Raw genomic sequence first — 25,407 nt, 5'->3', positions numbered from 1 at the left:
CTAAATTTAGATATGTAAATAATTATTTTTTTCATAATAACTTTTATGATTATTTATTAAATGAAGGGCTTTTATTAATATTTTAATAAATTAAGGGTAAAAAAAAGGACAAAATAATTTTTGTTAACTAAATTCTTAATATGCATATTTTGTCAAACTATGTAAACAAAACGAGACGGAGGAAGTATAATATTTTATTTTAAGTTTATTCATGTTTCAAGCCTTGAGCCGAATTCGAGTCCAAAATTTTCAAGTTCATCGAATATCGAGAAATTTTATCAAGCCAAATTTCGAGTCTGACAGTTTTAAGCTCAACTTGACTTTTATTTAGTAACATTTAAACAAAATTAAGTGATAAATTTATTTGATAATTTTGTAAAATTAATTAATTTTATTTCTATATGAGTATAAGTATTCTAAAATTTATTTAAAATAAAATTTAATAATATTTTTTAAATTCATATTAATACGTACGAAAGAAAAATATAACATTAAAATCGATTTAAAAAAATATATATAGCCAGAAATCGTGAATAGAACTGTCGGTTCATCGGAACCGCGCTGGATCAGCCAGAACTAAAATTGATTCGAAAGTGACAATTCAAAAATCGATTCAAATTCAATATTTTAAAAAATTTAAATAGTAAGTTTCGTGAACTCAAACCAGCAGTTGAATGAACCGGCATGCCTAGGCCGAACACAGATGGCCCATGGTGTCCATGAGTCCATTAATATTACACTAAACCGTTTCAATAACTGGAGCAGCGGATCTCGTAACCAGTAAGGTTCACCACAGATCGGCAAAATCGAAAACCTCAATAGAACTCAAACTCAAAAATGGAGGAAGATAAAGCAGCTGCGTACTACGAAGAACTCACCCGCAAAGGAGAAGGCGCTGCAAGGTTCAAGCAAGGTCTCGGCTTCTCTAGCAATAACAACAACAGCGATTCTAATCCTAAAAGAGGCTCAGCTCTTCCTTCATCATCTTCTTCTTTTCTTAGCAATTTTGTCAAATCCTCAAGCCCTACGCAGACCTCAAAATTCGAAAAACAAGCGCAGCTTGAAGCTATTCAAAACAAGCTCAAGAAAAGACCTAAGCATGAGCCATCATCTACGGTTTCAGAGCGAAGCGACAGAGACTCAAACCATAGGCATCGTTCTAGGAGTAGGGAAAGGGAAAGAGACAGAGACAGAGACAGAGACAGGGACAGGGACAGGCATCGCAGGAGGAGGAGCAGAAGTAGAAGCAAAGAGAGATATAGAGATAGGAGAAGGAGAAGTAGAAGCAGGAGTAGGAGTCGGAGCGTGTCCCCACGTCGAGACCGGAGATCGGACAGAAGAAATCGGAGTCGGAGCTTATCGCCTCGAGGCCGGAGGAGGTCAGAGAAGGGCAGGAACGTTGATGTGGAGCGGGAGAGAGCTAAAAAGCAGAAGAATGTAGGCCTTGATTACTCCAAGTTGATTCAAGGATATGAAAAAATGGTAAGCTCTTCTTCTTCTTCTTCTTCTTTATTTTTTTGCTGTGTTTGATTTTGGAAATTGAATTTGAGGCAGTAATCAGATGGTAATTGGTAAACAGTGTTGCATATCATGGGAGAGTGACATTTTAACATTTAAAAATATCAGAAAATAAGATTAGCAATGTTGTTTCTAACGTAACAAAAAGAACTGAATGTTGTATTCAAGTGCATTATATTCTTATTCCAATTAGTCTATGGCAAGAGAGTGCAAAAAGTAATTAACTAATAATCTCTTTCTCTTTGTTGTTGCTATTAACTTGCGAAGCACTGAAAAACTGCGATTATTTGATGAGCAGACACCTGCTGAAAGAGTCAAGGCCAAGATGAAACTTCAGCTTAATGAAACTGGTAAGAAACTGGCATCGTTAATATTAAGATAGTTGCAATATACCATGACAGAATTGTTATTTGAATCTATAAATGCAATGCATGATATTGATGACAAAAATTTGTAATTCAACTTCAAATCCAGCTGTACAGATTGTTGAATTACAAAAATAATTTGATAATGAGCCTTAAGGCATCATAAGTAGCATATCCAAATTAAAGAAAAGTATTATTACATTTGATACCAATAAAATATGTTTATATACTACATTGCACCATACACTTAGACTGATTTTTCTTAGGTTTAACTTTCTTCCATTTTATTTATGAAAAATGGCTTGTTGATTGGATTTCATAATATATGTGAATGTTGTTATGTTGAATTTTTGTTACAAATTTTGTGGCATCTAAAGTCAATATGCTGTAATCTACTCTTCCCCATCTTGGATTTGAAGCGTGAGAACCTTTTAGGACTCATGGTTCATTACCAAACAAATTGTTAGTTGAAAAGTTTTATGCAGTGACTGTGGACCTCTATAATCAATTGTTAAATGTGAAGGTGATAATAATCTGTTGGCAATATTTTAAAACATAGTTGGGCTAGTTATTTATTTATATTTTAGAAAAAAGATGTAAATCCTCTAATTGTGTTATATCTGCCTGCAGCTCTGTCATTGGTCAATTTTGGTCAAGAGTATTAAATTTATGTGTTTCTTTACATACTTTTGGTTTTGCGCATGGCTGTGTTGACTGTTCAGAAAAGCCAATACAAGGTTAATACTGAAATGTCATTACATATCATGTTATAAATCATTATGGGAGTTCTCCTGGACCCTGATTGATGTCCCTGATAATTTTTAACATCGGTAGGTGTACGTCATAATTGAGACATATGGTGATTATTGCTTGTATTTGATGTATATTTTATGAAACAAATTCATTGCTCATGTTATTGTTCAACTATTCTGCATTTAACTTTGAGGGACAAACGGACAATAATTCAATGCATGTCATATTTTTTTGTTTCTTGAAGTTGTCAACATATTTTGATAAATGATAACCTTAGAGAAACTTCATTTTTAAATTAATCTTTGGAAAAAAAAAAATGGGACACCTGTGAATATCTAGTTGCATAACATACTGCTGTAGTTCTTGTGAATAGATGACCCACTCTTCCTCAGTTGCTTCTGCTCGAGTTGTACTGAATGAATGAAATAGTATTGAGTTTCAAATTTGACACTTCTAGGAATATATTCTATCAATAATGATGTGCTGTATTTTGTATGCAGCTGAGAAAGATACAGAGAAAGGTATGGGCCCTGGTTGGGAACGATTTGAGTTCAACAAGGATGCACCGCTTGATGATGAAGAAATTGAAGGTTAGACATAACTCATCCACATTGCGTTTCTTGTCCTATTCTACCAAGTAACATATTGATTTTGTTAATCTCTATTTGCATAGTTCTACCATTGGTCAATGAATTAAAAAATGTGAATTCGGAAGTGTGCGCTTGATATCCAACCATATATTATGTTCATGTTGCCTCTATAGTCTATCCTGTGTTCTCGTAGTTCTTTATTCACTTGTTAGAAGAACCTACGACTAAAATCACATCTCTTTATATATACTTATCTTTCAATTGCTACTGAAGAAACATGACAGAAAGGGGTTTATATGCATTACATAATGAAGCTCTCAATATCCAACAACTTCACCTACTTTAAATCCCTCAACCATTTCTCTTACCTCAATTAAAACAGAATACAATTGACTTATAAATCATTAAATAATCATGCACCAGAGTCTGCCGTATTCTAGCCACGCCTGAAAGATGTATTTCTCTTTTCAATTTTTGTACATGTTCTATACGCCCCGTAATACTATTTACAATTTGATATATCCACATCTGTGAACATGGAGCTAGTGTGCAACAAAGGGTTAAAGTTGTGTCAGAGAAATGACTGACATGATAATTTGTTAGACTGATACAAATATCATTAAGTAATATTTAGTATCTGTAATTAAATATAGTGTACTTTTGGGTGCTGGAATTTGTTGCATTGAGTAGAAATTGGCATTTTGACCAAATAGTTATTATGCAAATTAGAGTTGATAGTATATCTTTGTTGTTGCAGCTGCAGAAGATGATGCATCGCTTGTCAAACACATTGGGCAGAGCTTCAGATTTTCTGCTTTGGAGGTACATGCTTTGTCTATGCTGCATTGCTGCTATTGCTCTTTTAATTTTGGTTTCATTCACTGATCATAAATATGTTTTATAGCCTCTAATGTAATTTATACATCATGCATATATGAAGGCGAGAAGGGAAGAGGCAATTAAAGCTGCTCATGATAAGGCCATGTTTGGAGCACCAGCACTTCCAGAACCCACACTTTCAGACAATGAACCTGAGGTAGACAATGGGCAAAAGGATAGCCATAAAACTGAAGTTGCAGCAGGCCTTTTAAGTGAGAAGGTAAGTGGTTTTGTGAGAAAGAGGGAGGGAAAGAGAGAAAGTGTGTTTTAAGAAATTCTTTGTATTTTTTCAGGTTCTTGCAAAGCAAAAAGTTTCATGGCGTGACCGTGCACGTAAAGCATAATTAGATCAAGCATAATTAGATCGAGAAGATGACAGTGTGACTGCTTATAATTGATCAAGAAGCTGATGACTGATGGAGAACCTGAATTCGCATCGGCTGCTGCAAGTAAGATTTTGATACAAGTTTTGACCAAGAAAGGCACAACCTCTAAAAACTCCGTTGGACCAACCATTTCTGTACTGCTCTTTGCAATATCCGTGAAATGCTGTGAAGGGAGAATGATGAAATTGCAGTGAAACTCCAGTGAGGTTTTGGGTTATATGGTTTGGAACACAGGATAAAAGTTTCTCACATATATGTGCTGAAAGGAGAAACAGTTTCTCCAACTCTTGTAGAATCATGTTATTGTTTACTGGTTCGAGTTTTCTTCAAAACTTAATTATGTATATATGATAACGTTGTGTTGTTTTTTTCCTGTGACTTCTTACTTTAGGCACAAATTAAATGTCACCCTCATTTCAGAGGTACACTGATCCAAATCGATGATGTAATTTTCCAACTGACTTGTTATCATGGAGATGTAATTGCTTGTTAAAAAGAAAAAAAAAAAAAAAGGAAAAAAAAAAAATATTGGAATCAGTATTTTGGAGAGGGTTAGTGGGAAAGAAAATAATACCCTTGGTGACTGAGGTAAAGAGATACGAATTTTAGTTCAGCATATTCTGAAATACTAATATTAAAAATTAGATGAAATACAGTATAAAGACAATAATGCCATGTTTATAGGGCTTTGCAAAATACGACTATTGGACGACGTGTCGTGATTTTATTGGACAAGTAGTCATGCTCTACCAAAACAGCCCAATCAGCTTCTATCATTTTCCCATTTTAAAATAAGAAACAATTAAAAAAATAAAAAAAAGCACAAACCCCAAGTCAAGATAAAGTCTCCTTTGTTTTTACTCGTTTCAATTTCTCATTTCTTCCTCTTTCCGTCTTTCCCTTGCAGAGAAAAGCTCAAAATCTTCTTTCGTCTTTCCTCCGATACGTCCTGTTGGTGACTTCAAATGGCGGGCAGTCGATGGCTTAGGCCTGAGGTGAGTTCAGATCCTTCTACTGTTGGCCAGATCGGTTCATTTCCGCTCGTTATTTATTCTTGTTTGACTCTGTTTGTTGTATTTGTAGGGTATAGAACTATAGATTTTCAGAGATAGACTATACATAGGTCTTAGTAGTACTGATTTATTTTTGATGTATAGGTCTATCCTCTTTTTGCGGCCGTCGGAGTTGCCGTCGGGATCTGCGGGTTCCAGCTGGTCCGCAACATCTGCATCAACCCTGAAGTCAGGTCTCTATATATAAATCCGTATATACTAGTATATGTAGATATTTGCTCATGCATGTATGCTTATTTCTTTCGATTTCAGCTTTTGATTCCTTTTTTACGATAATTTTGGGATGATGATGATGTGTGTTATGGATAATAAAATCAAAAGCTTGATGCTATAAGTTGTTAGGGAGGGCAGTCTACTGATATTTCATTAATCTATATGCAATATATTTATTTATTTATTTTTATCAAGGCTTTAATTGTTGTCTCTTATTTATGGAATCCGACCAATTGAACTAAATGAAGTTTGATGTTTATTTTGATTATGGAAGTTCATTTGGGACATTGTGAGGGGTAGTCGAAATAGATTATATATCTGTTGGATTTCTTCTGTTTTTGTTCTTTTTTATGATTACAAGGAAACTAGCACGTTGTTTAGCATCCGAGGATAGCAGTACTACCAAATTAATTTTTTGGATTGAATTGTGATTCTCGTATAAGTCAGAAGTTCAAATTTTCTGGATTGTATTGTGATTCTAGCATCAGTCGGAAGTTCAAAAGTTCCATTTTTAACAAAAGTAAATTGTTTGAACGACTTTATTTACATTTTTGTTTTGGATTCATTTTGAAACAGGGTTAGCAAGCAGACCAGGGCTGCCGGAGTTTTGGACAACTTTGAGGAGGGAGAAAAATACTCTCAACATTTTCTACGGAAATATGTTCGCAACAGGGCCCCTGAAATAATGCCATCCCTCAACAGCTTCTTCACAGACCCCAAATGAAAAGTGATGACAGGCGCTTGATGTTCTAAACTATAAAGAAAATTTGAGATACAGTTCATTGTGGCTGTTTTTGTGACAGAAGTTCGTGTAACATCTTGGGTTGAACGAGTGTTTTTGAACTGAAAATAAACTCTGGATGGATTTATGATAAGCTCAAGCTTTGTCGAACCTTGAATTAATTGAGACAGCATCATTGAATCCTTTTTTCTTTTTATATGTTTCGATGTTGTATGAAAGCTGCAACATTTGTTAATATTGAAGTGCAATGTTTAATTAAGTTTGAACAGTTGAAGCTGTTTATAAGACCTCTTATTGCCAGAAGTTAAGAAAACAATTCAAATGCAATTCTCATTCAAGTTGCGTTATGATTAAGCTGATCGACATCTAACGTTCTGGCATGGAACATTGAGTATTACAGGAAGATTTCACCAATCATTATACAAATTTTAACTGAGCATGTAACTATATGTTTCAGAAGAAGGAAGAAAAAATTATATAGATTGAAAAAGAACTTACATATCTCTCACAAAATTAGAGCTAGAAAACCTCAAAATTGCATGAATTCTCTCTTGCAGGTAGTCATCCCTCGAAGTGGACAAATGATCTAAATGCGTTGCACTCTTCACTTCCATTAACATCTGGCAAAACCCCTCGCCTAAGCCTGCTGTAGTGTTCTTTCTTTCCACCAGCTTACTGTGGAAAGGAATGAGATTCCCCAACTCATCGCGCTTCACTACCCAATACTTACCAGTGGCTTCAGGGATGACAATAAGATAAAACAAAGTCTCGCACATCATTTGAGAAAATTAAATGCCAAACTCAGCTTGAAATTCCAACTAACACAATTATACAACAGATGTTAAATAATCTCTTTCGGCCTGGCTGATATCTGACCTGCCATTGACCCTCAAGCTTCAGCACCATTACCTTAAGGAAGATGCTTCAGACCAAAACTATCAATTGGAACAATTTAGTGTAGAGCAGTGTGTCAAGATTAATGTCCAAAGTATACCAATAGCTCTGCATCATTCTAGTCCAGAGATATACTTAGGTATCATAATTGAGCAAATTGCAGTAATTTCATTCTAGTTGATTTCAATAAGCATGGAACTGAGGAAAGGGAGGCATACTTTATAAGGTTGGTCAGGGATGAAAATGTTCAACATCCATTAAAGGGAAACTGGATTCTGCTGTTCTCATTCCTCGAAGCATATTCTTTGCCGTTTCCTTCTCCTGGAACCATGGACAAAGAAATAATAAAGCATAACCTACTTTATTTTTGAAACTTGTAAACTTGATTATCAATTTTCTTAATTAAAACACACAAGTTAAATAGATCATAGAACTCACTGGGCCAGTGTAATCCAGAAGACGGGTACAATACACCTCTGCTTCTTCAAATCTCTTCTGCTCTCTGCAGTGTTGGGCAAGGAACAGCAGAGCTTCAACCATATTTGGTCCTTCTCTCTCTTCAGCTTCCATCCTCTCTAAGTCCTTGTTGTAGTAAAATGCTGCTTCTTCAGCACGGCCAAGCTCAGCATGGAGCTTTGCTAACTGGTGTAGGGCTATTGCTTCCCTGTCATTACTATTTGCAGCTCTTCTGTAACACTTGATTGCCTCCTCGAGCATGTGAAGCTGATCAGTTTCATAACACTGAGCCATGGCAATCCACAGCCGAGAATCATTTGGTTGCAAGAATACAGACTTCTTAAAGTAGTGAAGAGCGTAGAAGGGCATGCCCATCATCTCATATGCTTGTCCCAGTCCATACCAAGCTCGATAATCACGTGGATTTATATCCACAGCTCGTCGATATGCATCAATAGCAGCCGGAGTATTTTTCATCTCAACATACTCATGACCCATAAGGGTCCAGGCAGATAAATAATTTTTGTTCAACTTGAGTGCTCTCCTAAAGTACATTACAGATTTTTCATGCTGCCCCTTTAAACTGTAATAATTTCCAATGATACAACAGGATTCAGGTCTATATTTATCCGTCATAAATACCCTGTGGGCAAGGTAACTGAGAGCAGAGAAACACTCCTTTGCATAGAGCACATTGGAATACATATCCATGTCTTCTACTCGATAGGGATCATTCCTCAGTAGCTCTTCAAATATTACTTCAACTTGTTCAAATTCCCTTAAACTGTACTGGGCTTTAGCAATTTGAGCCTGTATGTAATTACTGAAACTGAAAGTGGTTTGTAGAGATTCATATTTTCCCAGGGATTCACTGTGCATCCGCAGCTCTTGGTAAGCACTGGCAAGAAAGAAATCTTTCATCCAATGATTACTGAGGGTAAGGTTGTTTAAGATCTCGATTGTAGTGCACAAGGACTGCAGCTCGGACCAGGCACTCCAATTCCAAGGGTAGCTATTCACAGATTCAACAAGAACTGTTCGAGCAAGGTTCTGATTGCCTTTCTCTTTAAGTACAAGACCATATAAGTACAAACCAAAGGGGTCAATCATGCCATTCTTGTGGAGTGTTGACAATTCTCTCTCCAGAGATACTAGTTCACGATTTAGAGCATCACTCTTTCCTAAGGGTCCCTCAAGTTCAATCATCTCTTCTTCTTTCCGCTTTTCTCCAGCCTTTAAACCAAATAGAAGGGTAAGATAAAAGTACAGAATTTTACTAGTATAACATCAGAGAAGCTTGATTTAGGATTGATATCAGGCAAATTGGTTACACCAGATTAAATGCTCATCAAACGTGCATGATGTTTTAGAAGTAAATCATGTTGTCAATGCAAGACTATGGATGCAACTACAAGTCTACAACCAGCAACCACCAGAAGCAGAGTTCATGCAAACTCTAATTAATGATAAAGTGAAATGTAAAGCATTCATAAGAGATTTTTTCTCCCCAGCCTTCTCCTTTTGGAAAGCAATTGAATGTGAAATGCAGGTTGATGATATAAATTCATCAGGTTCCCTGTATTATTTACTTTTCAAATATTTTCAGCATAAACCAGCAGAGTAAACCTGACATGAGGTGAAGAGAACAAAAGACTTAAAAGCATGTTAAACAAACAAAGCAAGAAATTTCACAGAAACACCAGCTACCAATTCCTCATATAAATGAGCACTTCTGAATTTATATTACAGGTTCAGTAGCTAGTTCTCTGTTATTTCATGTTCTACTTGATTTATGCAACATACTCTCGCAGTTAATACTTAAAAAGCAGAAGCAGATAAATCATCACCTAACTCTAAACTGTCCCCACTCCTCAATATTGATGCAATATACAGACCTTTCTTTTTTGTCCTGAAACCAGGTTCTTTAATCTAATCCTCATAAGGCCAATGCTAGCCTCTCTTCAAGTTTTTAGTTGGACTAATAACAATCCTCTCAAGTCAACATTTGCATCAGACTCCTTTAATGGCTTCTAAAAATTAAACAGAAAACAAATCAAAGCATTGACTTCCATGAGTCTATATTTAGTACCATTGCGTTCTACATTTTGCAATTTCCCCAGTGTTTACTAAAGGAATATATAGGCACTTTTTATGGACAATTTGATCCAATTAATTCACAAAAATCTTGTTGGAGAACAGCTAAAGCTACATTTTGGTCCCTAAGACATCATAACTATGTCATCATGAAAAAGAAAAAAGAAAAAAAGAATGAGCAGAATTAGATCATTGTATAAGAATGCTACAAACCAGATAAAGAGCATAACATCTCAGGAACACAGATTTCTTTCCAGTTTGATCTCGAAGCAAATTTGCGGCCCTTCTATACTCTCGGCAATCAAAGTATGACTTTGCCAGAAGGTAGAAGTCCCCATCCACCACCTCATCTTCCTCCATCACAGGTGTAGAAACATATGATACACCAGCTGCTGGAGTAGAAGTAATGTCATTGGTACGGAATCTTCTGCGAATGCTTGAGCTTCCACGCTGGAACCTAGTGTTTGAAGGAGTGAACTTTGCAGGGTCCTGCTCGATTCCCACCAGCTGCTCTCCTGCCCTGAACACCACTAATGATAAAATTAAAGTAACGCATTGCTAATGATAAAACACTGAAATGAGTTCCAGCAGAAATTTGAAAATCTTATTTATTTATATGAAACGGTGGTATACTGTTTTCAGAACTGATTTGTTGCAAATAACAATCCAAAGTTTACTAAATTGAGTTTGAGGAAATGCCTACTATAATTAAGTTACTATTTAACATAATTATAAATAAAGATAAATGCGAACATTTCCAAAATTTCGTATTTTTCTTTTTCTGAACTTATTCATTACCCAAATGCACATCAACTAATGAGGGAAAGAGATTATAAAAAAGAATAAAAAAGGATCAGAGTTGACAAATCAGCAATTTTATTTAGGTATTGAATAAGCAGCAACTTGGAAGTATCTTAACCAAAATGAGCACATATTTCAGTTTCTAGAGCAAGACAAAAAGTTCAAACAGAAATTTATTAGCAGATACAGAAAGAAACAGAATGACTCGTGTTTAGGGTTCTAGAGCGGAAGAGAGTTACCATTTGGAAGCAGAGTAAAGACAACGATCGCTGAGTTGGCGAATCGCAGTTCGAAGCTCGTTTCTGCAACTTTCTCTTGCACTCATCGATCCTCCTATCTCTCTCTTCTTTTACTTGAAGCAACAACAATGGTAGCGCTCTTCTTCTTCTGCTGATTCTAAAATCAAAATGAAGTTTGGTGGTTTTATTAGGCGCCCAGGTTTTTGAAGAATAAGAGAGACAGAAACAGAGAGCGTCTCTCAATTCTTGGACTTGAGCGACGTAAAGCCCATTTCACGTAGAAAGCCCAGATGACAATTTTCTCTCTCCTTATGTTTAAGAAGTTAAAAATCCAGTCTTTCCACTCCAAAAAACAAAATGTGACCTAAAAGTTAAAATGCTTACTCATCTGCTCAAAGCTAACAACTTTCATCTCCGTCGTCTCCAGCCACCGCAACCCCACCGCAATTTCACAGCCACCCCACAATCGCAATCACCGGAAGCCAGCGGTCTGGCCTCTCTTATTCTCAATTCGTCAAACCCAGAAACTCTAGCCCGTTCCCTTCACTCTCCTACCATTCAGTGGACTCCACAGCTAGTAAACACAGTCCTTAAACGCCTATGGAACCATGGCCCAAAGGCCCTTCATTTCTTTAACCTCCTTAGCCACCACCCTTTCTATTGCCACCACGCTTCCTCCTTCGACCACGCCATTGACATTGCCGCCCGCCTCCGCGATTATAGGAACCTCTGGCGTCTCGTTTCTCGAATGCGCGCCTGCCGCGTTGGCCCCTCCCCTAAAACCTTCGCAATCATCGCCGAAAGGTATGCGGCTGCCGGGAAACCCCATAGAGCTGTAAAGCTTTTTATGTCTATGCATGAATATGGATGCTTTCAAGATCTTTCCTCGTTTAATACGATTCTTGATGTGTTATGTAAGTCTAAAAGAGTAGAAATGGCTTATAATTTGTTTAAGGTTTTAAGGGGTAGATTTAAGGCTGATTGTATTAGTTATAATATAATTGTATATGGTTGGTGCTTGATCAAAAGGACACCAAAAGCATTAGAATTATTAAAGGAGATGGTGGAGAGAAGAGTGACACCAAATTTGACTACTTACAACATAATGCTTAATGGTTATTTTAAAGCAGGTCAAGTCAATGAAGGTTGGAATTTCTTTTTGGAAATGAAGAGGAGGAAATTGGAGATTGATGTTGTTACTTACACTAGTGTGATTCATGGACTTGGTACTGTCGGTGAGATTAAGCGAGCTCAAAAGGTTTTTGATCAGATGATTAAAGAAGGGGTGCTTCCTTCTGTGGCTACTTATAATGCTTTAATTCAAGTTCTATGTAAGAAGGATAGTGTAGAGAATGCTATATTGGTTTTTGATGACATGGTGAAAAAGGGTTATGTCCCTAATTCAGTAACATATAATTTGGTGATTAGAGGATTGTGTCATGTAGGTGAAATGCAGAGGGCAATGGAATTTATGGAAAGAATGAAAGATGATGAATGCGAACCAAATGTTCAAACATACAATATTTTGATTACATACTTTTGTGATGCAGGAGAAATTGAAAAGGGGTTAGATTTGTTTCAGAAGATGAATAGTGGGAATTGCTTGCCAAATTTGGACACTTATAATGTGCTTATAAGTGCAATGTTTGTGAGGAAAAAATCGGATGATCTCTTGGTGGCAGGGAAGTTGTTGGTTGAGATGGTTGATAGAGGATTTCTACCTCAGAAACTTACTTTCAACCGTGTGCTTGATGGGCTTTTATTAACTGGTAACCAAACTTTTGCTAAAGAGATTCTGAGTTTACAGAGTAGATTTGGTCGTCTTCCACGAAAATTCAAATTATGAAGCGTTTTGGAATTCAAATTAGCTCTTAAATTATAGAATGTTCCCCCACCCTGCTCCTTCCCCCTCCCCTGGGGCTTCATGCTACCTCGCCCAGCTACAGTTTCTAAGACTGGACATTGGATATTTGAAGGTTAGTATATGCAGTTATGATTTATTTATTTATTTATATTCTGATTATATATTAGGGTGCCTTATTTTTGTGAATTCTCTTTTCAGAGAATGTTGCATCTTTATGAATTTCCGGAACCAACAAATCTTAAGTATTTGGAAATAAAGGAAGCACACCTCCTAATTTTAGTCTCCTTCTGTCAACTCCTTTTATAGAAGGATCTCCATACTTGGAGAGATTTATGTTGCAGCATCAGGTTTGTTTAATTTTTCTAAAAATAGTATTTATAGTTTTATACCATGCTATTTTGTGTTTAAGGTCTATAAAATCTTCTTCTTTTTCATTGGGTATTAGGCATCACTAATTGTGATGCAATTAAAGTATATTATCTATGAGTGTTTTTTACATTAAACGAGCTTTTAATTTTATGTGCTTATATCAAAGACTCTCTTCCTTGAATAGAATTATACGATCTTTGCTCTTATGCTTTTTTATTTCTTTATTTTTTTTTTCAATGAAACATCATTCAATCTATTGGATGGAGAATGGAACAAACCATTTTTCACATTATAGTACCTGTGCACTACTAGTCGTTCTAAGAGTAGAGTGCCTTGAGGGATTGAAAATCACTCGATGCACAAGGTCACATGTGAGGAAAATTTGAAGGTAGCTCTCCAAAGCCATTTTAATCCTTTCATTGATAATGCTAGCAACACTATCATCTAGATCAAACCAAATTTTGTCTTCATTTAAGACTAACTCCAATTAATACATTTAATTTGGAGACTTCCATCTTAAGGAATTTTCATTGAGCTTTCCTCTTTTGCTATTTCTGTTAATGGTTCATTTGCATGTAAATGTAGGAAGGACGGGAAAAGCCACAAGACATCCACCAACTTGAAATGATATTGTTACTTGCTGCTTCCCTATGCGTTAATAAAGAAAATAGGAATAAAAATTTCACTTCAATCCCTAACATCTAACTAAGCTAACTAACTAATTATTTTTAGAGTGCAAAGGAAAGCACATATTTTTTATGATCTAGATGTTAATGTTACTATTTACTAGTGTTATTACGAATGGAAGAGGGTCCAAATTCTTGAGCTGAATTTGATGAGTTGGTGAACATATTAGGAACAATTGCAAGTTATAGTTTTCTCCAAGAACTTGTGAATGCAACTAGAGCTTCTTCCGATCAGTTATTTTCAAACTTGCTTGTATCCTTGTGCATCTGTTGACAGTTGACACTCTATTTGAAATAGTGCATGGCTCTTGTGATTTGATCAGCTTAGAGAGTTTCTAATTCTGGCCCATCACTTCTACTAAAATATTTGGAAATACGATATTGTTATTACCTTGAAACAATTGAAATCTCTAACACAAGCCTCAATTCATTTAATTATTGTGGGGATGAGATCAGCTTTCTTTCTTCAGATGTTCCCTTACTCTGGGAGGTATTGATTGATAAGTTTTCACATATATGTTCCCTTACTCAGGGAGGTATTTATTGATAAGTTTTCACATATACCTTGTGTTTTCATCCAGTTTCATGCTGCCTCTCTCAGCTACTGACGTTTATTATATATGCAGTTTTGTTGGGTTTTTTTCTTGTTTTTTTTTTTTTTTTTTTTTTTTTTTTTTTTTTTTTCTCTTTTTCCCTTTTGATTATGTATTAAGGTACCTTATTTTGGGTCTTCTCTTCGGACAGTGTTACATCTTTATGAATTTCCTGAGCTAACAAATCTAATGCATTTGGAAATAAAGTCTCTCGTACGGTCACGTGTGCTAATCTTAGTCTCCTGTCAACTCCTTTGATAGAGGCGTCTCCATACTGGGAGAGTGTTGTGTTTTGGTTGCAGTTATGTTAAACATAACTAAAATTAATATTTATAATCTTATCCCATAGAATTTTGGGTTTAAGTTCTGCTGGTCTTCCTTCTTTTTCTTAGGGCATTAGACATTGCTATTTGTGATGCAGTTAGAAAAGTTTGAAACATATTATGTAGAGTACTTTTTTTACATCAAACAAGCTTTTAATTTAATATGTTTATATCAAAGGTTAAACATATTGGAGAATTGAACAAACCTTTTGTCAAGCAACTGCACACAAGCCCTGGTCTACAGTTACATGTGCACTCACCTGTTTTACGTGATATTGTTCAACTCTTCAATGTAGTAATTTCATCTGCATGGGCATGGTATACGATCTGCTTTGCAAGAGCTAAAAAAGCAACAATTAGGAGTCTTGCTAAGAACCGTGGACTCCACCGCCATTTGTTTTAGAAGACTTGGTATCAACAATAAAGAAAACGATGAAGCTTGAGGCTCATTTAAGAAAAGCACAGGCAGAGAGAGAGAGAGAGAGAGTCATGGGGAAGACGAGAAAATGAAGCAATGGTAATATATCTAAGCAACACCTTGAACAAGTTAGAGAGAGATTGGTTTTGGAAAACAAGATTGGCCAAGTTATAGAGTGGTGTTGCGGTTGGTGCGAGAGGGGAAAAAGAAAGAAGATGCGGAGTACTGCTGCTATGGCCAAAACGAAATTTTTGTTTTTCCTTTATGTGTCGTTTCGTTCTTATTTAATCCAAGTTTAATTACGGAGTTCATCGTTTTGTTCTTATTTAACTGAGTTTGGATTAAGTTAGTCCAAGTTTAGTGATGAAGGAGTTCATCTTTTCGTTTATGATAATTATTATTATTAGCATCATTCATTTAATATTATGCATTTCGAAAACATTAAGTTTAAATAATAAGCGATATCCAAAAAAAATAATAATAATAATAATTAATGTTCATCAATAACTATTGTCCCATCTCATCGGATCTTCTAATTTTGGAAAATATCATATTCACCTTATCAATAAAAAAAATATTCTAACTTAACTAAATTAACAACTATGTGAATAATAACTAAGTTTTGTAAAATTAGGATTAATTAAAATTTATTTGGAAGTTTAAGCAATATAAATAATTATATTGATTTGGATAATAACTCTTTTTTTTAAAAGGATTTGGATAATAACATTTACTAACACTTTATGACATAATAATTAATATATTGTTATAATTAATTTTAACAGTAATTTTGAAAATTTCCACGGGCGCGTTGGAGACAACCGCCATCAATTCAAATTCCCGCTAATCTATCGTATATTTCAAAGTTTTAAAGCTCCAAATCCCTCCTCCAGTACAGCACTCAATATCCCCTCTCTTTCGAAAAACTTTGCCACGCCATTAATCAATCAACCCTTCTCTGTCCCTCTCAGCTCTTTTAACGGTCTTTAGCCGCATCTATATCTCTTCGACTGCGCTTTCTTTCTCCGGCTGCTACTCTCTTCCCTCCATTTCACAACTTTTCACTCGTCTGCTTAGATCTGATTGCAAAACGATGCCGGTATTACCTAGTGAGGGGCCGGAATCCTCTTGTCGCCACCACACTTATAGCAGAAAACAGAAATCCCTTGGTCTTCTATGCACCAAGTACCAATCTTTGTCTTTCTTTACATTTCAGTTTTTTCTTTGGATTTGCTTTTGATGTTCGATTTGTTGGGTGCAGTTTCTTGAGCTTGTATGATAGAGATGGCATTGAAGTCATTGGGCTAGACGATGCTGCTCTAAAATTGGGTATTTTATCTTCATTTCTTTGATACGCTTTTTTTGTTTGTTTGTTTGTTTGTTATGTTGATGTGCCTGATTGTGGTTGGAATTGTAACTTTAGTTGTTTTTGAGACCTGCAGGCGTTGAGAGGCGGCGAATCTATGATATCGTTAATGTTTTAGAGAGTGTCGGTGTGAGTATCTTCGTAGTTGGGTTGTAAATTTAGATTTTGTGTGCGCATTTATTATTTTTCTCATCTAGGTATTTGATGACTTTTTAGGTTCTTTCAAGAAAAGCTAAGAATAAGTATACATGGAAAGGTTTTGGAGCAATCCCAAATGCTCTACGGGAATTAAAGGTCGGAAGTGAATTTCATTTTCTCCTTTTTTTTTTTTAATTTTCTTTTTCGTTTTAAATTTGTAGTTGGAATATAGAGGTTGGTTGATAAATTTTCTACGTGAAAATGGAACTGATCTGGGTCTTTTATGATATAATAGGAGGAGGGTTTGAGGGAAAATTTAAGCAGTTTTGATAAGCAGCAAAGCAGCAATTTTGAGAAAGTAAGTGAATTACCTAACCTTGTAGAGAGTTTTATTTTCTGAAAGTTGATGCAAAATACATGTTCGTCTTACTTTAGGTTTCAGATGATGACAATGATGATGAGGATGATTGGGATTCCAACCCCAACATTGGAAGCCAGAATGATAATCCAATTCCTAGTGGCATTGTCAAATCAACGGCAGCCTCAAGATTTGGTAAGTGATTTTCACAAGCTCAAGAAATTAATGTTGAGAATAATTTAATCAGACATGGTAGATGAATTACCAAAAAAAAAAAAAAAAAAAAAAAAAAAAAAAAAAACAGTTAGCATTTTTCTCTAGCTCACAACTATTCAGTTTAATGCGATTGTGTTTTTCTGAAAAATCTGGCTGCAAATTAAGCAACATGATGCGAGTTGTTTATCTGCTAGATTTTCATAGTGACTTAAATGACATTTTATGACCAAGCTTTATTGTTTATCCTGCAGATAATAGAAAAGAAAAGTCATTGGGACTTCTAACACAGAATTTTGTCAAGATTTTCCTGTGTTCTAAAGTAAGAACTTTATGGTATTAATCCTGTGATTTTTCTCAGAAATAATATTTCAAGTTTGTGCTTGATTAGAAATGGTTTATTTGCAGGTGAACCTAATCTCTCTTGATGAAGCTGCAAAACTATTGCTTGGGGATGTCCATAATTCGTCGATTATGAGAAGTAATTATTCTCAAATTTTCTCCTTCTGATGTGTAATAGTATTGTTTTCTGAATTCTTTGGTTAACATCCCTCCAAAACATGATTCTGCAGCAAAAGTTAGGCGGCTCTATGACATTGCAAATGTGCTTTCTTCCTTGAAACTGATTGAGAAGGTATTCCAAATGTTTATAGGAAAATTAAATGAATTCGCAAACTTTTATGTCTGAGTCACCATTCCAACTTGTTCAATCTAAAGAGTTTAAATTAAACAATGTGCAGACTCATACAGCAGAAACCAGGAAACCGGCGTTCAGGTGGTTGGGTTTGGGAGGGAAATCTGACAGTGGATTAGCTGATACTTTGGCTGAGCCCAAGAAAAGAAAATTTGGGGTTGATGTGACTAACATTTGTTTCAAAAGAACAAAAGATGATTCCTCAGCCAATTGGAGTAGATGCGATAATTTAAAAATGCACAATCAAATAAAAGTTGAGGATGTAGTGACTATTGCTGATAGAAGCAATTTGGATCAGGATTCACAGGAGGGCTCAAAGAATTACCGGTTTGGCCCTTTTGCTCCTGTTACAGTAGCCAAAGTTGGTAGCTCTGAGAATAAAATGACTCAGATTCATGATATGGAGAGCCTCGCATCTACATACCGCCCTCAGTATCACAATCAAGGTATAACATGATGCTTCATGCTTGCAATTGAAAGATTTGACTTTAAGTTTGAATATAGCACAATCTTTCCATGATCCAATTACTTAGGTTGGTCATCAGAAGTATGATATAGATGAAATAGCAACTAAACTCAGGTGTTTCTGCATTCTTGTTAATAAATGGTGTGAATTGAGTAACAATTCACGTCTTTTGCAGAGCATCATTTAAGGGTCTATTTGGCATTGTTTTTTTAACTGTTGTTGAGAAAAGTACTAACATATTTAAAATCTTGATTAGAGTTCATCATAATTTGTTTTGATCTAAATTCATCATGTTTTAATTATAAAACATTGCAAAACCAGTTTTTTTATTTATTTTAACAACAGCTAAAATGGTATGCTTTTTTAAAAATGAATCTGATTTTATTTTCTCCTCAGAATTTTGCAACAGAGTACATCAGTAGGAATTGGATTCTAATGTTACTGAGAATTTTTACAGCTTTGAAAGAACTCTTTGCTCATTACATGGAAGCATGGAAAACATGGTACACTGAAGTTGCTGGGAAGAAACCAATAGAGCAAATCTCCTGATGCTTCTCTGCATTTCCTAATGTGCTAATTTAGATAGAATGGGAGCCCTCTTAATTTTTTGATACATTAAAGCATAAAGAAGAGATGTGGCCTTATTATGCCCATCCTCCGGATATTTCATTTATTGTAGTGTTGAGATATCTACACATTTGCTCAATGTGTAGCATTTGATTGTATGAATGACTTGCAAATTTACAGTTGGCATTCAAGTGCAGAGCACATGTTTCTACTTAAGACCAAAAACACTAGACATTCAAAAATGATGTTAAAGTTTTGGTTACATTTTAGATTAACCCCTTTATAATTTCCAGGATTTGACTGGAACTTCTCATTTAATTCAAGCACAACGAAGAGTTCTTTATTACATGTGGATGCCGATTTACAAATGTGTGTAACAAAATAACTTCTATAAATATTGGATTTTCTACAAGACAACTAGATAGATCAATATGATGGCACTACAGTGAGAGATACTGAAAATGGATGTGAGATGTATAATCAGGTCCGCTATAAGATTATTTCCTCCTGAACGCTAACATTCAGCGTTTTGTTTGGGAGAACAATGCTATTCACTACCACAACTTCATCTTCAACACTCACAGCTTCACCTGGAGAAAAGAAAGCAATATCAGATTGAAGTTCTCTATTTAGAAAAGAGAAATAATGGCAAAAGAAAAGAAGGAATGTTTATCAAGAAAATACCAAGGATTGTAACCCCAAGTTTGGCATTGAAATCTCCAGCCGCCTGTGACAAGATGATTCAACTTAATAAACTGAAATGCTACCATGCATCAGAAGGAAAAGCAAGCGGGAAAAGAACAGATAGTAGAACTAGAAAATTGAAGAAACAGGAGCAGTACATTAAACTTTAGACAAACAGAAAGAGATATGAGCCAACAATGATTAGCAGACAAGAAGGGAAAAAAACTTAAAAAAAAAAAAAGAAAGAAAAAAGAAAAACTAGTTACTTTAGCCCTAACAGTAACGGAAAACTTGAGATATGAGACATCATTTGCCATTTGTAGCATGGATGTTAAGGAGCATCCTTGTGGTTTAATATTGCTAAATGTCATGAGACTAAACCAAAAGAACCTTGGGGAAGGAGTGTGTAATATATGATGGTCAACACTCGTTTGCTTAGAGGTATCACAAGAAAGCCAACTTGCCTGGACCCGGGACCATCTCCCAATGGAAGACTTCCATCCAACAATTGCATGAATAACAACTGCATTTTCCTGTGAAATTTGAAAAACATGCTGTCAAGTTTACAATGAATTTTGGTGGTCTCCACCCCAACTCCCGTATCTGTTATATATAAAATTTATTATATATAAAATTCAATTTCATTTCTTACCATGACTTCAACATCATCCAGAATGATACAATTGATAAGCCGTGCACCTGGTCCAATGCGGGCATTGGCAGAAATTGAGACATTGGGACCGATCTGTTTCACCAAATTCCATAAAAATCAATATCATAGTTGAAGTAAACATAGGAAGGGGGGAAGAAGGGAGAAGCGAGAAGAAGAAAAAGAGAAGGGGGGTGGGGGTAGGGATGGCTGGTAATTATACAACTTTTTCCACTCTTTTGCCTTTAGATTTCTTAATTTTCATAGTGGTGCAAAATAAAAACTGAACCAACACATTCTGATATTTGCAAGGTGTTCAAGGGACATACATGATTCTCATCTCCAAACATCAGTTCAAGCGGTTTTGATAAATAGATTGGTTGTAAGTAATCATGAGAATAAAACCAAATAACTACTATACTAAGTAGATTGAAACTGACCAATGACCAGCGTCCAGCAATACTTCAGTCATTGTACATCAATAAACCAGTTACCAGAAACAAGATGAAAAAGTCACCTTTGCAGTTGGATGTACTTTTGCTGATGGGTGAATATAAACATCACCAATGATGGTGGCACTCCTCGATCCATCTCCACTTGCTAAAAGATGTGGGGAGGTGTATCGAAATTGGGCGAGATACAGAGCAGAGCATTTTAGGGACATTCTGCAAGTGTTGATTTGGTAAGGTCAAATAATAACCTTAGAGGGAAAAAGCAACATATGAAATAAGATGTTACACAGTTCAGCTTTACCCAGGAGTTTTAATTTGTTCCCAGAAATCCATGGTTTCATATGTATATAGCTGCTTTTTCCCTGCAAGGGGTGACAGGATATCTTGATCCAGTCTCATAAAATCTGTAGTAAGATTCCTGTTGAAGAAATTTGTATCAGAAGAAGAGAGTCATTAGAGGGTTCTAATTTTTAAGGATAGAAACACTAATACAGGAAGTTGAAAAAAGAAGGGGAAAATATTAATAATTTTTTGGTGAATTTCTGGATCAAAAGATAGCCTTCAGGTTTGTATCTGAACCTTTCCAAGCACAATGGTAATTTATTGATGCATGAACACTATAGATTAAGCATTAAAATTTATACTAGCCCAGTCAAAATTGTACATCTCAGTTGGAAACTTGGTTTTAAAGTAAATTAACCTCCTATAAAGGACAGAAGGGACAGCGTTGAGAAGCATTAACTTTTCTTGTCACAATTAGGGTCACGATTTTGATTGCTCTAACGACATAATGCAGTTGGCAAGTTCTTGTCAATATTAACAGAATCAGCCACGCTAATGCCATAATTTGTATATTCCATGAATTATGAACACAATAACAAAAGGTTACTTTCAGGCATCATTATCATATTTTTGTCTGTTCAAATGCTAGAAAGAAGAAAAATGCAATGCATTAGATTCAATTCAAACTTATGCCAAGTTTATTGAATATCCCAGTTAGAGGTTTTTAACTTGTCAGCTAGACTTGCAAAGAGAACTTGCTATTAACCATTTCAAGAAATCAATAGTATAGCACCTTCATGGCACATGGTCAAATAGACAATTCAATTCACCTTCATGCTATATGACATTATCCCAATTTACCAGCAAAATGCATTAACCACATTAAAATGAAACTAGAGTTACAGGAACAAAGGTAAAATACATGTGTGCTCAGCTCAGAAGCATCAATATCAAGATTAAAGGGCAAAAGTGTTGGGTGAGAATGGGCATACCTTGTGGCTGATTGAAGGGCTTCAAAGCTGGAAAGACGTCTGAGATGAGCTGCAAAATATTAAATAGGGTTAGATATGTCCCATGGGAGACCAGCAATATGCATGATAAGCAGGAAAGCTGTCGCTGAAAGAAATTCAATAGAACAAGAAGAATGTTGAAACACTCTTAGTTTATTCATGTTTCAAATCTAAACATCAAACCTTGTTTAAAACCAATAATTGTAGAGAAGCGCATGCTCATATATGGTATTGCGGAAATTTTTAAAATCATTACTTATCAGTATCCTATCAACATAGCCATGTATATCTGACCTCTGTCTTTTCGCTGAGAAGAAACACCCTGAATGGCTTTAAATATATCAGGTGTAAACACATAGACACCACAATTTATCAGGTCACTTACCTGCATCACACAGTGCAAAATAAGTATGAGATAAGAGAGAGAGAAAAATCAAGGGAAGACATATGGAAAATAGTAAGAAATAGTAAGAGAGAAAAATCATTGCTTTTGAGAATGAAGGATCAAAAGTAATAGTTATGTGTTTAGATAATTATTTCTGCAACAACAGAATATCTGAAGAGAAAAGTTGTCCTGTTGAATTCAATATATACTTCTTAATTGACTCTCTCCCTCTCTATAACTAGTTCTCAAAGAAGCAAGAGTTCAATATTCGAACCAAATGGACTACTCTAAATAGTACCAATATCTCGATGTTGCATTAAATATCAAATGGATCTTTAAACTGGTACATACAAAAGTTTCAGGTTTCTCCGTGTAATGCAACAATTCATTGGTGTTCAGATCAGCCACCAATTCACCAAACTGGTTGGCTGACTCGGCTGAAACCTGCACAGGAATACAATAATGAAGTCAGAATATGAAGAAACACATAAATTCTACTGCTGCAAGAACAAACCTCAAAATAGATATTCCTACATTGAAACTTTTCACTCAACCAACCTTGATTACTAGAATAGTTCCCATTCCACCATATCTTCTATGAGCCTCTGGAGACAATATAAGCAAAAGAGGAGATAAGACTTCTGTTAAATTAAAAGTAATGACTTTGCAACATTAAACAGTAAATCCAATAAAACTATAAAAATAATTGTTTCACAGGTTAATAATACACAAGATATTTTGAGGAAGAACTAAACAGTAAATCCAAATCAATTTAAGAATTTAAGGGATATTGGATTTTGATAGCATAAACATGATTACCAAGCATTTCTGGTAGTGGAAAACTGCAGCAAACATCACAATTCAACAAGAAGATATGAGACTGCAAAAAAAGAGGTGGCAATCAAGCATTGCCAAGATTTCAATGATAAAAATTGAAAGTCAACCTCTAATATCCAGAAAATGTTACAATTCATGAATAATAATATCATTACAAATGAAGATGCAAAAGGGAAAGAGAGAAAAAAAATACAAAATTCATAGGTTAAGTTGAAAACCGGACTGTCTTCCATGATTAGATCTCTGAAGTTATAAAGCCCACCAGCTGAACCATGCGGCTTGTCCTCCCTCAAATATCTACACGCAAAGATTTGACAATCAGGAAGAACAATACATGGGAAATAAAGCAAATGACAAAGTAAATGATCAAGCTAGTTACCTCACGGGGACTTTTAGCTCATTAGAGATTGATGAAACATACAAAGCAAATTCTCGCTCCTCATAGAAACCAACGAGATAAATTTGTGCTAGATTTGGAATCTGAGACAGAAAATGCAATCTCAAAAACTTGTTTATATACGGAAAATTATACAAAGGAGGGAAATTGGATCCCCAAATAAGATACTGCTAACAACTGAAAAACTAGATTAAATACCCTTTTGCAAGCAGATATTGGGTGATGAACCATAGGTTGTCCGGCTAAAGGAAAAAGAGGCTTGGGGACATTCAATGACAATGGCCGAAACCGAGTCCCTAAATTAAATAAAAAATATATATATATTAAATATATTCCATCGAATTTCTTAAGTGAATCGCACAATTACTAAGTTACATCAAAATTAAAGGAAACTAAAGAAATGGATCAAATAATCAAAATGCAGTAATATGTACAAAAATAATAGCAGCTAAATAACATTTGATTGCAAAATAACACAACATATGAAAATGGAAATGCAGAATTATGAATCTACAATCTACAACATAGCATTACAACAATAAAAATTTCAAGCAAATCTATACCTTTGGTGGGTCCACCGACCATAATCACAGCCACAATCTTCTCCTCCGAACTTCCCATCTCCAATCAAAGCAAACCCAGATCTTCAATCCCAAGCTTCTTAACAAAGATTGCTTCCCAAATGACCCTACTCAACTGAGAATACGTCAATCACACCAATTCAGTCCACTGTTTACGAGCTAAACTGGAGCTAAAAATATCTGTAATTCTTAGCTCCTACCACACTCTGTTTATGAGAGAGAGAGAGAGAAAATGGAATGGAGAATACAATAATAAAAGGACATATATTTATTTAAGATCTATTGTACTGAAGTCTGTTAATTGGTGATACGTGAAACTGTGAAAGGAAATAACAACTGTGTCTGTGCAGTGGCATTTGCAAAGACGAAGACCACTAGCTAGCGATAAGTAGGTGATACAGCAAGAAAGTCTTTTTGTGTTTCCAATTTTCTAATTTTTATAAAGAGATGGGAAGTTTCCATTGCCAATTGCATTCTGGTGGGTAGTGAAGGGACTTTCAGTTTGGAACTTTGGTGGGACCTTCCAGCTCATGGCCCCACTCTCCGCCATGGTGTTAATAACACTTAGTATATTCTTCACTGTTAAGAAGGATCCTTTTATTTATTTCTTTTTCTTTGATTTCTGAATTCTGATGTATTAATAAGAAAGCATTAACATGCGGTTTGTGTGTCATTTGACAGCACGAGCATGTGGAAAGAGTTTTCAGATTTAATTCCACTAAATATGCCTAGCTTTAATTATGATTAAATCTCGAATTAGATTCTAGATACAGGTGCTTTACACTAAAAAAACATTTAATGCTTACATTTAACGCATTTTACAATGAATGGCAACAACAAACCTGAGATAAAATTAGTTATGTATCAAAAAATATGGGAATAGTGGTAAAAAAAAAAAATGCTAAGCACACTCCTTAATTAAAGAACAAAAGAAGGAAATGTAAAATGGTAATGTCATTTTCTAGTTAAAGGTAGATAGCTGGAACTAACAAACTATCATCATACCTTAAATGTTACTTCCACGGTGAACTAACCACCTTCATCCAAGAAAATGAAGATAGTCTGTCAACTA

The 25,407-nt window shown here is 35.3% G+C and overlaps 6 protein-coding genes across 9 annotated transcripts; 4 read left to right on the top strand and 2 right to left on the bottom strand.

The window, feature by feature from the left end:
• The first annotated feature begins 743 nt into the window (after positions 1-743).
• LOC105640447 (serine/arginine-rich splicing factor) lies at positions 744-4,928 on the top strand. The gene is made up of 6 exons (XM_012224763.4): positions 744-1,482; positions 1,817-1,868; positions 3,137-3,226; positions 3,984-4,048; positions 4,167-4,325; positions 4,399-4,928. The coding sequence occupies exons 1-6, from the start codon at positions 838-840 to the stop codon at positions 4,447-4,449; spliced, it is 1,062 nt and encodes a 353-aa protein (XP_012080153.1). The 5' UTR covers positions 744-837; the 3' UTR covers positions 4,450-4,928.
• A 397-nt stretch (positions 4,929-5,325) lies between these two features.
• On the top strand, positions 5,326-6,787 carry LOC105640446 (B12D protein). Its single transcript, XM_012224762.4, has 3 exons — positions 5,326-5,486; positions 5,649-5,737; positions 6,354-6,787. The coding sequence occupies exons 1-3, from the start codon at positions 5,457-5,459 to the stop codon at positions 6,499-6,501; spliced, it is 267 nt and encodes an 88-aa protein (XP_012080152.1). The 5' UTR covers positions 5,326-5,456; the 3' UTR covers positions 6,502-6,787.
• Positions 6,788-6,913: 126 nt separating this feature from the next.
• APC8 (anaphase-promoting complex subunit 8) lies at positions 6,914-11,144 on the bottom strand. Of its 2 annotated transcripts, none has more exons than XM_012224760.4 (4): positions 11,004-11,144; positions 10,177-10,483; positions 7,852-9,102; positions 6,914-7,734 (listed from the first exon to the last, which is right to left on the bottom strand). In XM_012224760.4, the coding sequence occupies exons 1-4, from the start codon at positions 11,087-11,089 to the stop codon at positions 7,645-7,647; spliced, it is 1,734 nt and encodes a 577-aa protein (XP_012080150.1). In that variant the 5' UTR covers positions 11,090-11,144; the 3' UTR covers positions 6,914-7,644. The 2 variants fall into 2 exon arrangements, with proteins under 2 accessions (XP_012080150.1, XP_020537476.1); XM_020681817.3 differs by having other exon boundaries at positions 10,177-10,493; positions 11,004-11,143.
• A 235-nt stretch (positions 11,145-11,379) lies between these two features.
• Positions 11,380-15,644, top strand: OTP43 (Pentatricopeptide repeat (PPR) superfamily protein). 3 transcript variants are annotated; one of them, XM_012224757.4, is made up of 3 exons: positions 11,380-12,979; positions 13,066-13,214; positions 15,135-15,644. In XM_012224757.4, exon 1 carries the CDS (start codon positions 11,380-11,382, stop codon positions 12,847-12,849), a length of 1,470 nt encoding a protein of 489 aa, XP_012080147.1. In that variant the 3' UTR covers positions 12,850-12,979; positions 13,066-13,214; positions 15,135-15,644. The 3 variants fall into 3 exon arrangements, with proteins under 3 accessions (XP_012080147.1, XP_012080149.1, XP_089571470.1); XM_012224759.4 differs by having other exon boundaries at positions 13,822-15,644; XM_089715344.1 differs by having other exon boundaries at positions 13,066-15,644.
• Positions 15,645-16,108: 464 nt separating this feature from the next.
• Positions 16,109-19,327, top strand: DEL1 (DP-E2F-like 1). Its single transcript, XM_012224756.4, has 11 exons — positions 16,109-16,441; positions 16,518-16,585; positions 16,699-16,751; positions 16,839-16,916; positions 17,056-17,118; positions 17,196-17,313; positions 17,586-17,653; positions 17,740-17,812; positions 17,904-17,965; positions 18,072-18,471; positions 18,949-19,327. Exons 1-11 carry the CDS (start codon positions 16,350-16,352, stop codon positions 19,038-19,040), a joined length of 1,167 nt encoding a protein of 388 aa, XP_012080146.1. The 5' UTR covers positions 16,109-16,349; the 3' UTR covers positions 19,041-19,327.
• Positions 19,328-19,371: 44 nt separating this feature from the next.
• On the bottom strand, positions 19,372-24,795 carry LOC105640441 (ADP-glucose pyrophosphorylase family protein). Its single transcript, XM_012224755.4, has 15 exons — positions 24,318-24,795; positions 23,953-24,050; positions 23,737-23,837; positions 23,576-23,654; positions 23,340-23,400; positions 23,079-23,125; positions 22,872-22,964; positions 22,430-22,520; positions 22,118-22,166; positions 21,145-21,261; positions 20,909-21,056; positions 20,395-20,487; positions 20,207-20,275; positions 19,743-19,785; positions 19,372-19,648 (listed from the first exon to the last, which is right to left on the bottom strand). Exons 1-15 carry the CDS (start codon positions 24,373-24,375, stop codon positions 19,548-19,550), a joined length of 1,248 nt encoding a protein of 415 aa, XP_012080145.1. The 5' UTR covers positions 24,376-24,795; the 3' UTR covers positions 19,372-19,547.
• Positions 24,796-25,407: the final 612 nt, after the last annotated feature.

This window comes from Jatropha curcas, chromosome 10 (genome assembly GCF_041381405.1).
Source record: "Jatropha curcas cultivar XTBG-Jc1 chromosome 10, XTBG_Jcur_1.0, whole genome shotgun sequence".
In the NCBI taxonomy this organism is placed as follows: domain Eukaryota; kingdom Viridiplantae; phylum Streptophyta; class Magnoliopsida; order Malpighiales; family Euphorbiaceae; genus Jatropha; species Jatropha curcas.
Note: the sequence above shows the minus strand (reverse complement) of the source record. Positions and strands in the feature narration are given on the sequence as shown.